Here is a 17,481-nt window from a genome sequence, read left to right on the forward strand (position 1 = left end):
GCGAGACAGTAGCTTGTTTCCGAGCACTCCAGGCAATCAGGTTAGAGCCAAAGAAGACAGCATAACCCCCCGTGGATCGCCTGTCATCCGGATTGCCAGCCCAGTCTGCATCAGAATATGCTGAAAGACAACCAGAGTCAGACGGCCGAATATGCAAACCATGAGCCACCGTGAAACGAATATAGCGCAAAATCCGCTTAACAGCAGACCAATGAGTGTCACGGGGTGACTGCAGATACTGGCAGACTCGGTTAACAGCATAGGAAATGTCTGGTCGCGTGATCGTCAAGTACTGGAGCCCACCAACAATACTCCGGTACTCGGTCGCATCAGAAGAAGAAAGAAGCACACCATCAACAGCATTGAGCTTATCAGTGGTAGACATGGGTGTAGTCGTCGGTTTGCACTTAAGCATCCCAGCTCGCTGCAACAAATCCAGAGAGTACTTCTTCTGCGTCATAACAAGGCCAGCAGCACGAGAAGTAACCTCCACACCAAGAAAGTAATGAAGCTTCCCAAGGTCCTTGACCGCAAAATCAGCACCAAGTGAGCGAACAAGCGCAGTAGCAGCCGACTGAGAGGAGCTGACCAAAATGATATCATCTACATAGACCAACAAGTACATAGTAACCTCAGGCCTTTGAAGAAGAAACAATGAGGAGTCAGCAGTTGATGATGCAAAACCATGAGCACGAAGAGCCATTGCAAGACGAGCATGCCAAGCACGAGGAGCCTGCTTCAGACCATAAATTGCCTTGGACAGACGACAGAGATGATCAGGGCGATCCGGATCAGAGAAACCCGGAGGCTGGCGCATGTAAACCTCCTCCGCCAAGACACCATGAAGAAAAGCATTTTGAACATCAAGCTGACGAAGAAACCAACCTCGAGTAACAGCCAGAGAGAGAAGAAGTCTGATGGTAGTAGGCTTGACCACTGGACTGAAGGTGTCTTCATAGTCAAGTCCAAAACGCTGTCGAAAACCACGAGCAACCAGACGAGCCTTATAGCGCTCAATGGACCCATCAGAATGCCTCTTCACTTTGAAAACCCATTTGGAATCAATGACATTTACCCGTGATTGTGGAGGAACAAGAGTCCATGTCTGATTGCGAAGAAGCGCTTGATACTCCTGCTCCATGGCCTCTCTCCAATGAGGAATGCGCATAGCAGCTTGATACGTGCGTGGCTCAGAGGATGGATCTGCGAGAGCAGCAGACATGCACGCCGCTAACCAAGCAACTGTGCCATCGTGACGTTGCTTAGGCTGAAAAATGCCACTCCGACTGCGCGTATGTGGACGTAGAGCAGCAGCAGGAGCCGGCGGAGGCGAAGGTGACGGAGACGTGACGGTCGCCGGAGATGCAGGAATCACCTCAGGCGAGCTCGGGACAGACGACTCCGGGCTGCATGGCGAAGACTGGCCCGACGACAGGGGCTCAGAGGCCATGGGCGAACCGAGGGTGGGCGAGGCCAGCTCCGGTGACACCGGCCCAGACGGCCTTGGCGAGGCGAGAGCAGGCGAGGCCGGCCCTGGTGAGAAGGGCCCAGACACCCTGGGCGAGGCAGGGGCGGGCGAGGCCAGGCCTGGTGATGACTGCCCCGACGCCCTGGGCGAGACGGGGACCGAGGAGGCCGGCCCAGTCGGCGGGGTTGCAGGGCGCGACGATGGCGAAGGCAGCCCAGAAGCCAGAGGCGACCGGGCCAGGACGTCGATCGGCCGTGCATGAGCACGGAAACCGAGGCCATGCAGGGGCGCCATGTGCTCCTCATGCACAACAGAAGGTGCCGAGGATGAAGGCGATGGCGACGAAGAGGAAGATGGCGCTTCCAGAATCTCCAAACGAGCCCCACGACCAGTGCCTGCACCATGGTTAGGCAACAATAGAGGAGAATATGCAACATCATCAAATTGGTCAGAAGCAACAGAGGATGAATGCATGACAGGTGGCTCGGTAGTGGACACAGGGAGTTTGGCAAAGGGAAAAACATGCTCATCAAACACAACATCCCGAGAGATGTAGACACGATTAGTGGGAACATGAAGACATTTGTATCCTTTATGAAGAGAGCTATAACCAAGAAAAACACACTTCTTGGAACGAAACTCGAGCTTACGCTTGTTATATGGACGGAGATGGGGCCAGCAAGCACACCCAAACACCTTGAGAAAGGTGTAGTCCGGTTGTTCATTAAGGAGAACTTCAATGGGAGTCTTCATATTCAAAACACGAGTGGGAGTACGATTGATGAGAAAACATGCAGTGGTGAAAGCATCACTCCAAAAACGAAACGGAACAGATGCATGGGCCAAAAGAGTCAGACCAGCTTCAACAATGTGACGATGCTTACGTTCTACTGAACCATTCTGCTGATGTGTATGTGGACATGCTAAACGGTGAGTGATCCCAAGCGACTGAAAGAAGGAGTTGAGGTTGCGATACTCGCCACCCCAGTCCGACTGAACATGAACAATTTTGTGCTTGAGAAGGCGTTCAACATGTTTTTGGAACTGAACAAAAATGTCAAACACATCAGATTTACGTTTGATAAGATAAAGCCAGGTAAAGCGGCTGTAAGCATCAACAAAACTGATATAATAATTATGACCACTAACAGAAGTCTGAGCAGGACCCCATACATCTGAAAACACAAGTTCTAAAGGATGTTTCACCTCACGACTGGACTCCGAAAAAGGAAGTTGATGACTCTTCCCCTGCTGACAAGCATCACACACTGCTACATCTTTATTACTAGACACACTAGGAAGCTCATGACGACGCAAAACATGCCGGACAATAGGTGTGGCCGGGTGACCAAGACGAGCATGCCACTGTGACGGAGATACCCGAACTCCACTGAAGACGCGAGCGACGCCAGGATGCTCCAGACGATAGAGACCTTGGCAGAGCCGCCCACTAAGAAGAATGTCCCTCGTGCCCCGATCCTTAATAAAAAGATCAAAAGGATGAAATTCACAAAGCACATTATTATCACGAGTGAGTTTAGGAACTGAAAGAAGATTACGTGTCACAGATGGAACTCGAAGAACATTGCGAAGTTGAAGACTCCTATTGGCATGTCTAGTGAGAAGTGATGCTTGACCAATATGAGAGATGTGCATACCTGCTCCATTGGCGGTGTGGATCTTGTCGGAGCCATGGTAGGGTTCACGAGTGTGAAGCTTCCCCATCTCACTGGTCAGGTGCTCTGTCGCCCCAGAGTCCATGTACCAGTGGGGATCAATGGAGTAGGACTGAGTGTGTCCCTGTGGCTTCTGCGGCGGCGGACGATCAGCCATGGCGACCTGGCGAGCAAAGTTGCGTGTATCCTTCCCGTCATTGCCAAGACCAAGAAAACCCCGCTGGAAGCGCTTGTGACACTTCGAGGCCCAGTGCCCATCGCGACCACAAAGCTGGCACACACGGGGACCGCCAGCCCCTGGTAGCGTCGCAGTAGGAGGAGGGGCCGAGGCGGGTGGTGGTGACTGCCCCGAAGGAGCCCTGGATGAAGCAGAGGAGCGACCACCCTTGGTGGCGGCGTTTGCCGAGAGGGCGCCGTTGCCCCTGGATCGGCGCGTCTCGACTCGTTGCTCAGTAAGCAGGAGGCGTGAAAAGACCTCGTGTGCTGGCATGGGCGTGGAGTTGCCCCTCTCATTGATGATCTCGACTAGGGCGTCATACTCCTCATCAAGACCATTGACAATAAACGAGTTGAACTCGGAGTCGGTGAGGGGCTGTCCAATGGAGGCCAGCGTGTCGGCGAGACTCTTGACTTTGTTGTAGAACTCAGTGGCGGTGGAGTCAAGCTTCTGACACTCCCCAAGTTGGCGACGGAGCCCAGATACACGAGCCTGCGACTGTGCCGCAAACGAGCGCTCAAGAATAGTCCATGCCTCGTGGGACGTCTTGGCGAAGACAACAAGCCCAGCAACGGCCGGAGAGAGCGACCCCTGGATGGAGGAGAGGTTCGCCTGATCCTGCCCTGTCCAGACACGGTGAGCCGGATTATAGACCGGACCATGCACGCTGTCAACCAGCGCAGGAGGGCAAGGGAGAGAGCCGTCGACATAGCCAAGCAGGTAGTGACTCCCAAGAAGCGGAAGAACCTGCGCGCGCCAGAAGATGTAATTGTCCGACGACAACTTGATGGTGATGAGATGGCCGAAGTGAAACGGCGGCGGCGGCTGCGATCCCATCGAGGAGACTGGCTGAGGTGAGAACACCGTGGAGACAGTCGGAGGGGCAGCCGGCGCGGTGACAGAGGGCGCGATGGCCGCGGTTGACGCCGCGAAGCCTGCCAGCGCGACGTCCTCCGCCACCAGCGGCGCAGTGGCCGAGGGCGCGACAGCCGCGGTTGACGGGGCGGCGGTGGTGTGAGCCACAAGCGCCTGCCCGGGCGAAGTAGCAGCCGGCGGGAGCGCGAAGAGGGAGCCGACGCTCCGTGTCCCGATCGGCGCCTGAAGGGAGGCGGCATCCAGCGGCCTCGAGAGAAGTGACGCGAGGGAGGCCGGCAGAAAACCGGTGGCGGTGGAGCCGGATGCAGCGGCGGACGTCATAGCAGTCAGGCGACGGCGGCGGCGGGCGCGGCGGCGGCGGCGGTGGCGGCGGCGGCGGCGGCAGTTTAGGGTTTTTAGGCGGAAGCGGACGTAACCTAGCGTGATACCATGTAAGACAATAAGCTTTGGGGGGAACCGGCACAACCCTCTAGGGATGGCCTATCACATATATATATAATGAGGTGATATACAACGTTACAATATACACATGTAAATACAGTCTAACACGAAGCAATCAAACATAAGAGAATTGTCCAGTTAATTAACGAAAAAGCGACCGAAAACCGTCACAATCTGCTGAGCCGTACACATACAGTGAGTGGCAAAAAGGCAAGCTCTCTTCTTTGTTAATACCAACCTCACCGGCAGCATCTAACAAGACTAGCAAATCAATGCGTAGGATTGTCAGTATTCATGCAAAACACTTTGTGCTTGTTTCCAAGCTGCAACCTATATGTAGTTTTGGTTGGAGCATGGCCACATTGCCACTTGGCTCCCGTTCTAAATTGGCCAGCAGACAAAACCATTAAAATCGAGTGGACAAATCTGTGGCCCGGAGGCCAGAAGATCAAAGCTGCGTGGCCAAATGAAGAAATGGGCATCATTGTCTCTCTGTTGTGGGATTCAATTCAATTCGTCCGTGGTGCACAAAAATTAATCAATCGGCACCACAATCCACATTTGGAATCTGAGCAGCATGCGCATTGAGGAGTTCCAGATGGAGAGCAAAGGCAAAGCAAGGAGGCTCTGTGCAGCTGGTAAAAGGACAAGGCTGATTAGTTTAGGGTGCACTTTCTGATCATGTGCTTGCATATTGCTTTGGTTAGGGGGGTCAAAGAGGCAGTAGAGTGACACCTTCTTTGAATCACACCATGCTATGTTGTGGTTGTAGTAGCAGTTGATTAGTTAATTGCTAGGTTAAGGACGGTAGTGCTGCTAACAGAGTAATAGGGACAGTAGACTGGCTAGTACCGTTATACTTTTATCATCATCGAAAAGAAGTGGCAGTGGTAGTAGTACTGCTACCACTCAATGAAAGTTTGAACATGTTGTTAGCGAGATGGTTCTCCTTTGGGGAAAGGAAATCAAGAAAGGCTAAGCCTTGGCTCTCAGCATCAGGTCACGGCAACGGCAGAGCAAAAATAAAATAAAATGCAACACTACTACAAACAAATACTACTCCCTCCGTCTCATAATGTAAGATTATGGAACGGACGGAGTAGAACTGAAATTCATATATAATTTTAGCTTGGCTTTCGCTACCCTGCACCCCCTCTGTGGTGGCGGCGGGGGAACCGAAGCCCACCACCACCGCAGCCACCATCAGAGGAGCGGATGGTGAAGCTCGCGTCAGCTCCCTGTATGGTGGCGGTGGGGCGTCTCGTCTGGCTACAACTCCTTGCCGGCCCACCTGACCCCCGGGTTGAGAGTGGTGTGCTCCTTTGCTCGTCCATGGACACAATGTGGCGTCGCGACGACGCTCATTTCCTCCAATATGTGGCCATGACTTCAAGACGATGGTTTCTTGGTGTGCCTCCGGTGGTGCATCCCCATCGGAGGTTTCCCCTTGCGGTGTGCCAGTTGACATTCCACGGCGCTTGTGCCCTTGCAGTGGACCCCTTCCCAGTGTAACTCCGGACCCGACGGCACTCGACTTGCGCTTTTCAATGTCTTTGGGTTGTCGTTGTCTCTTCCAGCATGACGCCGACCCCGACGCTCTGGAGGTTGTGTCTCCTCCAGCCTATATGGCTAGCCAGTATCATGACAGACTCGGCCCTAGCGGCCCGGACCTGCGTCTCCACCAGTTCCTGGCTTCGCAGCCCCAGCCAGTTCGTTGCCGCGCCCCTCGCCACGTCCGGTGTGGCTCCCCTTCTGGTGGTGGTGGTGGTTGACCTACGTTTGACTTCTAACTCTAGGTTTCTGGTCCGGTGGCTTTGGGATTTCTCATACATAGCACATGGAGAAACCCCTACTTGGCTTGCTGGTGCTGGTAGCGGTGACACTGGTGAGTGTCGCCCTTTCCTTGGAGGTATATCCAATTCTCTCCGCGCCCCTCTTCGAGCATCAGGGGGAACCCTAGGTCTGATTCTCTGGATCAAACGACAATGGCGCCACGACGCCGTCTCCCTTTCTGAGGGCGTCGTCTTGTGTGCCTGCGACGTCCCGAGTGCTGGACTTGTGGTTGTTATACTTGACGTTGGTTTAGTTGCGTGCCGTTTGCTTGTTCGGGCCAAGCACCCGTTGCCACGGCATCGCGTTCACGCCATCTTGCATTCATGCGTGTGTGTTGTATATTTGCTTGTACTCATTTATTCCTATCAATGAAACGAAAAAGATACGCAAGCTTTTTACATACGGAAAACTATGTGTTTTAGCAGAACTGGCGTGTAGAAGTTGGATGATGATCCTGTCCTGGTTGGATTGATCGTGTGGAGGGTCCGGCGGCTGTACCGGTACTACGCGAATGACTTATTCATTAATCTAAAACTACGTGAATGACTTGTTCATCGAGACGGAGGTTGTAGTACGTACCTGAAATCGCAGCAAATCAAAACGGCGGTTAGAAGGGGACAAAGCCCATTTATTGAACGTCTCGCCATCATCAACACGCACACATGCGGGCGAGCGAGCGTGGGCGCGCCGCAGAAATATTTATTAGCCTGATGCGATACTAAGTACTATCCTCCTTCGCCTCGTCAACTTGTCTTCTCTCTGGAGCTCCATGAAATACTACTCCCTGGCATCTCTCTCTTGATAGCAATAGCATGCTCGCTCAAGTCGATCGGGCGGCGTACGGCGGCATCTCCGGCAACAAGAGAAAAGAAAAGAAAATGGTCAAGAAGAAAAGGGCATCAGTTCATGCATGGCTGAACATCTTCGTCTGGTCTTCGTGCGTACCAATCGTATCGTGCATGTGTCTAATATACGTATGGCGTGCTTAATTAGAAAATTAATAATGTACGTGCGTTGGGTGCATGCGGTTTTGCAGGGCGTGCAAAGGATAATTGCACTGGCACATATATAGGCGTACGTACGTATGGTGCAACATCGACCGTCCTCGTGTGCTCCAACAGTCGCCGCCTGCAGCGGCTGTGGCGGAGCGTAATTGGCCAGCGCGCGAGCGACACACACGCGGGTATTCCGGTCCGAGCTGCTAGTCCACTCCGTCTCTCTCGGGTCAAGCCTGCCGTGCTGGTTTGCGGCGGCGACTCCGCCATTCTGGGCGATTGTGCACACACACAGTACAGACCAGCCGCAGCAAGCTACGTACTGTCCTAGCTAGTAGCAAGAGTAGGCACCGTGGTGGTACTCGATGGAGCACTGTTCACGACGTTGTCATAATTTTGGCTTACATGCATCGCGCTGTTCATGGCGTGCACTAGTAGTACTATTTCGCGGTGCAAAGCCAAGTTCTTCGCTTGCCGTTTGTTCTTTCTTTGAGTTTAATAGCATTTTCAATAGAAGATGTACAAGTAAAAATACCTAACTTATACGTTTTCAAACCTCCAAAGCTTCTCTCCAACAGTCGATGTAGATGAAAAAGAAATACACCTTCGCCCTTTGAAGATGTAGAATACAACACCTCACATTGCAAATTTACACCTCCGCCGACTCGAGATGTAAAAAGGCCAGGCGTGCGCCAGCCGCCCAATTGCCTTATGTTTCCTTCAACACGGCCGCCTGCTGGCCGCCCAACTTCGCCGCAGGCCGATTTCGCCTAAAATCAACGTCGCCACCGCTCGCCAGCCCCGCCGCGACTTCGCCCTACCCCCCCCCCCCCCCGCCGCCGGCCGATTTCGCCAAAAATCAATGTCGCCGCCGCCGGCCGGCCCCATCACAACTTCGCCCCCCTGTCCCCCTCGCCGCCTTCCTCGTCGGGCCGCTGCCCGCAACCGTCGACTCCCTTTCGGTCGCCGCTTCGAATCAAAGCTTCTCTGGCGGTCTGGTTGCCGTAATGCCTTCCACAACGAGGTCGTGGATGTCCTAGGCTTCTTCCTAGCCAAGACCCCCCGCCGGAGGTAGAGGAGGCACGCCACGCCGCCTCGCCTCGGCCCTTCTTTCGGCAGCACGAAGCCGGCCGCCAGCAACGCCGAGCTCCCGCTTTCTTCTATGTCGAGCCGCCGCCGCCGCCACCGAACGGCTGCACAACCCGCAGCCGGCCGATTTGATGAATTATGTGATAATTTAATATGCTGGATATGTGAAATTTTTAAGTTGCTTTCCGTTATGCATCATCTGTTGAAGTTGGTCATTTTTAAAGATGCAAAAGACACTTTTTAAAGATGTAATTTTTTACATTTTCTGTTTTACAATCTCTAAATTTTCATTTTCTATTGAAGACGCTCTAAGTGTCTTCGCAAAAAAAACTGCGGCGAGACATCCAACGATCGATCGTCCGCAGATGCGAACGAATGCGCAGCTGGACTGCAGGCAGCGTACACTAGTACTCCCTCCGTTCCGGAATATAGTGCGCGTAGATTCAGACTCTAATACCAACGCATGTGCTGGAGGCTAGCTTTGGACGAGAATAACCCTGCTTTCTCTGTCCCTCGCACACACAACTAGTACTAGTACTAGCTAGCAAACACCGGCGTGGGCATGGAGCCAGGGACGTGGCGACGCCGGCGGAAGGGAAGAGGCCAGCCGCGGGCGTGGTGACGCCGGCCGACGCTGGCGGAAGGGAAGAAGCCAGCCGCGGGCTTGGTGACGCCGGCCGCCGGCGGCGGAAGGGAAGAAGCTGGCCGCAGGCGGTGCCGCTGGCCGTCGGCAGTATACGCGTCGATGCTGACCATGGACACGGAGAAAGCAGAGCGGGGACACCAGCCACCGTCACGGACGCGGTGTTGCTGCCCGCTTGCGGTGGACGCCGGCCGCCAGTGGAGAACGCGGAGAAGGCGGCCAAGGACGCGGTGACACCGGCCGCCTCGCCACCACAATCTCTTGGATCCGGCCGACACAGAGGAAAGGAGGCCAACCCCGAGCTCACAGGAGGTCTTCGGCGGCACCTGACCGCCTCGCCACAACAATTTCCTGGATCCGGCCGGGCGGAGAGGCATGCGCAGGCGGCAAGGAAGGCAGGCGACCCCACGGCCTCGCGCCACTACCGGCACACGCACCGGAGGCTGAAGAAGCCAGGACGCGCTCGAGCATGTCCTCGTGGAGCTGCCCAGCTTAGGTGTCGCCGCTATGTCCGCTCCAAGATCCAGCCGCCGTGCTCCTCGGTCGTTGCTCCTTGTCGCCGGAGCAGGGGAACGGGAGGCATTGGCGTGGTCCACGTCGCTGCTGGTCCAATCCCGACTCCCGGCCACCTGCGATGCATGTTGTGTGCGGGAGGAAGGGGATAAAGGCCATGGGTGCCTCCATGCAGTTTCGGGGTTACTTTTGTCCAGAAGAGCACAAAGTTGCTTATACGCACTACATAGTGGAATAACTCTAAAAAACTTATGCGCACTATAAACTGGAACGGAGGGAGTAGTAGTACTAGAGTCCTTTCCCTTCCGGCAGTGCATGGCAGCAGTTTGTTTGCTCCCTTTGACGATATCATCCTTGGATGCCCTTTGTCGTGGTCGTGCCCCTTCTTTCTACTACACGTGCATGCAGACGGACACTCACCGGAGCGACAAAGCACCGAGCGCTGCGCTATAAACTGCGGTTGATTAATGACCCCTACGTGCTGCAGCTTCCGCGTCCAATAAGTTCAAGAGTTACTAATATCCGAAGACCATTGCGTGTCTTATGCTTATTCTGACACCTTCTCCTCCTCTTCAAATGGCTCGATCGATCGATCGATCCTGTCTCATTTATAGTATCTGTCTGTTAACCCCTTGACTCCCGTGTGGTGTCTCTTCTTGAAAGAAGGAGGATGAAGCTTCAGCGAGCAGGGACGGCTGCAACAAGTTATTATCATAAATAACTTCCCTTGACAAAACCAGGGAATAAACAAACCCCCCCTAGGTTGTCATGTGAGAAAGTGTGTGATCGTCTATGGTGACCTCGGTGTGACTGACCGAAACCACCGATTTATGCGGCCATGGTGATCCAAGGACAATGTTGAATAAATGCAACGAACTGATATCACAAATTACATCCATACATAAAATGGTACTATAATGTTACACGAAGCGGACCATTACGGTCAAGTCTTACACATCAAAGCCACGTGTGTGAGACTCCAAATCCAAGATATTCATAATCCGTTCCAAGTAACAAGTGATCGTGTATGCGGCACTGTCTGCATGGTGTCGTTCCAGAACATTGTGTCCATTTTGTTCGAAAACAATTTTGCAAAACCAAAAACATCTAAAAAAAGTGTGGGCTTACCGGTGTGCTCATAAGCACTCGATCAAGACATTTCTCAAATCTAACACTAACATGGAGCCTACCCGATGGTATTGGTCCTCGCATCTCACCCGGATGTGTTGTCCCACAGTTAAACGACCCAAACAAGACCACTCAGTTCTAAATACATATATTCCAAGAAATACTTAAATTTCAAAAAAGGTAATCACACACCTAAAAAAATGTTCATGCAGGGTAAAAATATGTTCACACAACTTTCAAAAAATGTTCTTACCAACTAAAAATCTTTGGGATATTTAAAAATGCCCACGCATGTCAAAAAAAATATGTTTGTAACATTCGGCATAGTTTTAGATGTCTTGTACCATTCAAAATATTGTTCATGACATTTAAAAATAATGTTCATCCGTTTCAAATATTGTTTTTGATACTTTCGAAAACAATTTTAAAAATATATTTGATCCCTTTTTAAAATTGTGCCATTCGAAATATTGTTCCACGTTTATTGAAAATGTTTACATTTATTCAAAAAAATATGTTCAAACATGTGTTTGTAATATTCACATAATTTCATAAAGAATGTTTCGTATCATTCAAAGAAGTGTTCAATGTGCATTCGTAAAATGTTTAACATATGATAAAAAAAGTGATCTTTTTTATTTTTAAGTTATCAAAAAAATCACAAGTATTCAAAAAAGTACAACATGTATTAAAAATGGTAGTCGTGCTTTCTAAAGAACTGGACAAGGAAAAAGAAGGATAAAAACACAAAACATGCACGTACAGAGAAAAAGAAAATAAGAAGAAAATGCGTTGCCCCAAACGGACGCCCGTGGATAAAATGTGTTGCCCCCTTAGAGTTGTTGTAACCGCCGCAGTACGTGGTAAATTGCGATCGCCCTTTTCTAGCTCTGCTATTTCTTGCATGTGACGAGCTCTAACCACGCATCGGCACAACATTTGAATTAACCGGACGAAATTCATGTAAACCATCCGATATTCATTAAAATTCGGATAGAATTTGCACAATTTTTATATATATTTACGAATAAAAAAATATGTCTAGTACAACAATGTCTCTTGCCCCCTACGTGCTGCAGCTGTCCAGTCCGTCTCTCTCGGGTCAAGCCTGCCCTGCTGGGCGGCATTGGCATAGGTCGTGTGATTTGCGGCGGCGACTCCGCCATTCTTGGCGATTATGCACACAGCACGGATCAGCCGCAGCAAGCTACTACTGCTGCACTAGCTAGCTAGAGTGGCACTGTGGTGACAGTGAACGGAGGTCGACGAAGAACAAATGGAAGTTTAAGTGCTCCCGGCCCCGATGGTACGTGCTGCTGGAAACCGAAACCGCTCCAAAGATTAAGATTTGATTAGATTAGAACCACTGGCTGCCGTCTGCGGCGAGATATCCAACGATCGATCGACCGCAGATGCGAACGAATACATAGCTGGACCGCAGGCAGCGTAGACTGTAGAGTGGTAGAGTCCTTTCCCTTCCGGCAGGCGGCAGCGGTTCGTTTGCTCGCTCGCACTCTGCCTCGGATGCCCTGTCGCAGCGCCCGCTCTGTCGTGGTCGTGCCGTGCGCTCCGGCCGGCCGGCCGGCCACTAGTCCACCACCATTCTTTCTACACGTGCATGCAGACGGACACTCACCGGCACGCGCTATAAACAAAAAACAAATCTGCGGTTGATTAATGCCCCCTACGTGCTGCAGCTGCCGCGTAGTAGTACTCCCATAAAACTAGCCACAACGGGGAGTAACATATACTAGTAACATACACATATCCCTAGACTATGTTACTATCTTCATAGTTGGTAGTAACATAAGTGTGGTAACATGCAAAGCTTTATTTATTAGGTTATAGACTCATATTGCATTGGGACATGTGATGTTACAGTAACTAGCTAAGTTACTACAACTATCTCTCTCCTCATTAACTCATTACCACATAAGCAAATTTGCTGAGTTGGACTCGATGTTACAACTGAAATTACTTCCATTGTGGCTAGTCTAACTTCCTAAGCATGTCTGGCGACCATGGCTAGATCGATCCTGTCTTCTTTGTCGCGTCTGTTAAGTGTTAACCTCTGGAAGTACTACTCTCCTGCACTGGCGGAGCTACATGCAACCCTGCAGGTGCCATGGCCCCTCAGGTTTGGTAAATTTTGTGAAGAAATTTTTTATATGGAGGTGCAGATTGGAAAAAATACAGCTTTTGTCTGCACTGGCGGTACGTGAACAATGACGGCGGGTTTTTTTTGGGGGGCCGTGATCTTGCGGTATGTTAATCAATAACTAAAAAAAAGTGAATTACATGTTTGAAAAAACATTTAAAAAAATCTTAAATGTGTACTGGAAAATGTTTATAATATATACGAACAATACTTAAAAATATAGAGTGCGTATGAAAAATTAAATGTTGATAGTGTATAAATAAATGTTCCTATAGTATACAAAAAAATTGTACATCATACATTAAATAAATGTATAAGATATATTGCATGTATTGAAAAATGTTCACTATGTATTCGAAACATGTTCAACTTTTTTGAAAAATGCTAAACATGTCTATAAGATTTATTCCTATTGTATACGAGAAATATTAAATGTGTACTGAAAAGAGTTAACATGTGTTGAATAAAAACGATAAAAATCAACAAAGGAAAAAGGGGAAATCCAATAAAAACCAAAAAAGAATACAAAGAAACCAAGTAAATGAATGAAAACCGAAGAGAACCAATGCAAAATAATGGAAGGAAAGAAGGAAAAACGAAAGAAAACAATGAAAACCAAGAAACAAACAAAGAAAGAAAAGCAAAAACACCCAGCAAAAACCGAGAAAGAAACAAAGAAAAGCAAATAAAAAGTAAACCAGTGAAAAACATAAGAAACAAATAAAAGGGAGAAAACCAGTGAAAAGCGATAGGAAAAACTCAAAGAAAAATAAAAACGTAATGTAGTAGATGCGAAGATTAAAACTGAAAGAAACGAACACAGTTAACCCAAATGAACAACGGGAGCTATATCTAGCTTAGGGCGATTGATCCTTCCGTCTCGCCTGAAGCTTCATCCTGCATTATAACAATTCATCTGTTTTTTTTTTCATTCGCTGTGTTTCATTCGGGTTCACTGAGTTTCATTAACTGAGTTTAGTTTGTCCCCCTTTAAAACAACAACAACAACAACAACTGGGTTTAGTTTCTGGTTTTCTTCCAGTTATTTTCCTATGTAGCTTTCTTCTCCAGTTTTTTGCATTGTTCTGTATTTCATTGTTTTTCTAACTCTTTTCTGGTTTCTTGTTTTATTCGGTTTTCTTATGTTTTACCTATCTTTTCCACTGAAATTTCGTTGACATTTTTAACCCTGGTTTCTTTTGTTTCTTTCCTCCATTTCTTCAACGCATCTCTACATTTTTCATACATATTTACACATTTTATGTTTACATCAGGAACATTGTTTTTTCCCGCAAAAAAATGGATGTTTAACAGATTTTATATACAATCAACAACTTTAAAATTATATTTTCATCTTAAAAAATTTCAATATATGTTCAAGTTTTTTCCTATACATTGGGAAAAAATTGTACACATTTGGAATTTTTAAATGACATTTTTCTAAAATATTTGTGTTTAACGACAATTTTTCCATAGTCAATTTAAATTTTCGGTGTACACGAGGAACATTTTTAATGGACGGTTAACATTTAAAAAAATGATTAACATGTTTTCGTTACACGATCAACATTTTTAGATATTTTTATGTTAACTTTTTCAATAAACATATCAGGAACATTATTTTCCATACACATTACTCATTTTTTGACGCAGATTATTGACTTTTTTAGTTAAAATATATATTTTGATGTCTATTGTTTTCCATACACATTACTCATTTTTTGTAAACATCAGGAACATTTTTTCTATACACATTTAACATTTTTCAAATGCATGATTGGCATTTCTAAAAAATGTAGGTAAAGTTTATTTTTGTAATATTGTATATTTTTAGAATATTTGGAAGTATAAACAAATGTAAGAAAGGATAAAAAGCAAAAAAGATACAAAAAAAGAGGGAAAATGAGTAAGTGGACTCCCGCGCACCTAAGTTTACTTAGTATGGCACTCACTCCAGGCGAGCCTACCATCGAGGTCGCGTCAGGCGAGGTATAGGCGCCCCCACAACAAACCCCGACTGAACTAGCGTGGAGCAAAAAAAACACTAATCATGTGTGGCCCCAGTAATGTATGCCCACATAAGTGTTTCTGGCGAGACGAGAGCTATTCTTGCGTTAAGCGAGATATAGTTGTCGCGGGTATATAGCTCTTGAATCATTTTTTTGGTGCAAACTAAACGAAGGACCACGCACCCTCTTGTGTATAGGCCCGACCCTTAAATCTTTTAGTTTGTGTAGTTCAGTGTGTTTTCTGATCTTTACATGCTTCAACGTATACAACTTAACGACCCAACTACTGCATTACACTCCCTCCGTTCATAAAATATAAGATTTTCTAAATATTTTAACATGAACTACATATAGGCTGAAATAAGTGAACAAACACACAACCGAATCAGAAAAAAGATAGAACATCTTATATTTGTGAAAGGAGGAAGTAATTCTTTTTGTAGATGTGGTAAGGTATGGATGTAGGTGAGCTAAATAAAAAATATTTTTATTAGAATTTGGCTTTCAAAATCATGAATGGAAAAATATTTTCATCTATGGTTCAAAATATTTACGTAAGTTCTAACTTCATAAATATATTTCCGTTCTAGTTATTTTTGTAGCTTTAGTATTATATTTTTAGGACGCCGGTCTCAAATTCTATTGCATATTTCTTGAAACTGATGAAAAAAGTCGTTTTATTTAGTAAAACCACAAATGGATAAAGACTTCTATGTTTAAAAAAAATTATGTAAATTCTAGTTTAATAAATATGTGCCCCGTCATATACAGAAAACGTCCGTATGAGTTAGATAAGGCATTCATTCAAGTGCGTCAAATGAAATGCTCATGTAATTTCCATAAATTAAAATTGTTGCTACAAATAATACTTTCATTGCTCATACAACCAAACTTCATTTCTTCAAAATTTAACGTATGTTGTACCGCCAAGAAGCCACCTCTTGGTGGGTTGTTAAGACTGAATTCTGATGTCCATATTTACACAACTGTGTGTGTGTGTGTGTGTGTGTGTGTGTGTGTGTGTGTGTGTGTGTGTGTGTGTGTGTGTGTGTGTGTGTGTGTAGTCTGTGGCATCCGTAGACAAGTTTTGCCACCAAAGTCCAGAAAGTTGGTCACATGTTCATGGGTCCTCGCCTTTTTAGCTTAGAATTAAGGTCCTAATACCACTCTAAAAGACATGTGAGTGAATTTAAAACTCCAGAGCCCAGGATTCTGATTTGTTTGGTACCACTTACTTCTCATCCACTAACAAACATGATCTGCACCACAGGACATCAGCAGTAGTACAAAATGGCAAAAAAATCGTATAGTACAAAAAACACCAGAGAGAGTCAATCTAATGATCATCTATTTCAGGGTTTTTTAGCCAGTCTGACGACGCTCTCCTCTGCAACACCACAAGAGGTCTTGCAAGAGAGGCCGAGCCCAAGAGCAAACCTAAGCCCGGCCCACCCGAGCATCTTCTGGGCCTCGTTGTGGCCCCGGCCGGTCTTCCTGCCGCTGGCCGTGCAGGCGACGTAGGCCGCGAGGAACGGGTCCTCCTCCGGCCGGACGCCGCGTTTGCTGGACCTGCTCCTCGCCGGCGGCGACAGGGACGGCGCTCCGGGACCTCCCGGCGGAGGCGGCACGCGCAGCTGGTGCGTCCGCGCCTCCGCCTCCTTGGCGCTGTCATGCGTAGTACTCCTTCCGCCGGAGGGCTTCCTCGCCTCGACCGCCGGGCTCTCCTTGGACACCCCCGGCTCCTGCTCCCAGGAGAAGGCCACCGTCCCGCACGCCGCGACTCCTCTGGGCTCCATGCCTATACCCATCTCCAGCCAGAGGTCAGTGAATCACTCTAGCTCCCAGTGGAATCTGCCTGAGACGAAGAAGACGAAGAGACGGCGTGGTCTGAGGAGGAAGAAGAAGAGCCGAGGTGGTAGCAGAGTGGTGCCGCCGTGCACGCGAAGCGCATGCTCGCGGTGGGGTCGAGAGGTCTGGTTCTTGGTTCGGTGGTGCGCGGGTACGACGTGGTGCTAGCTGTAGCTATACTACATACATAGGCCGGCGAGGAACGTGACGGGTTCCCTGGAGGTTATATAGCGGCGCAAACAGGGTTAGTTCGGCAAGGTTTGATTGCTCGGCCGATGTGACGGCCGGGGTACCGATCAGCAGCTCAGCCCGTTGGCCGGCGTGTCCTTTTCTGCGTTCGGTTTCGCCTTTGCGGCATGTGGGAGGGACGACGATAGGATCATGCATGGAGCCCAAAGCAGAACTGCATGCGCACGCACGCAAATCCGCCGGCGGCTAACCGTGTACCGGCAATACGGTTGCAGATTTGATCGACCTCGCACTTTGCCTGCAGCGAGGTTGGCTATCTGATCTTGATCTGGGCGGCGACGTACCGCAGCAGTCTACTCTGCTTGCTCGTCAACGAGCACGCGGATCTCGTCGCACTT

The 17,481-nt window shown here is 48.7% G+C and overlaps 1 protein-coding gene across 1 annotated transcript; it reads right to left on the reverse strand.

Annotated features, from left to right (window-relative positions):
• Positions 1-16,322: 16,322 nt before the first annotated feature.
• Positions 16,323-17,063, reverse strand: LOC123082447 (uncharacterized). Its single transcript, XM_044504774.1, has one exon. It carries the CDS (start codon positions 16,852-16,854, stop codon positions 16,399-16,401), a length of 456 nt encoding a protein of 151 aa, XP_044360709.1. The 5' UTR covers positions 16,855-17,063; the 3' UTR covers positions 16,323-16,398.
• Between the last annotated feature and the right edge of the window lie 418 nt (positions 17,064-17,481).

The sequence above is a fragment of the Triticum aestivum genome, chromosome 4A (assembly GCF_018294505.1).
Source record: "Triticum aestivum cultivar Chinese Spring chromosome 4A, IWGSC CS RefSeq v2.1, whole genome shotgun sequence".
NCBI lineage: Eukaryota > Viridiplantae > Streptophyta > Magnoliopsida > Poales > Poaceae > Triticum > Triticum aestivum.

Bases quoted from the DNA above. Each gene is read 5' to 3' on its own strand.
- LOC123082447 (XM_044504774.1), bottom strand. From the start codon at position 16,854: ATGGGTATAGGCATGGAGCCCAGAGGAGTCGCGGCGTGCGGGACGGTG.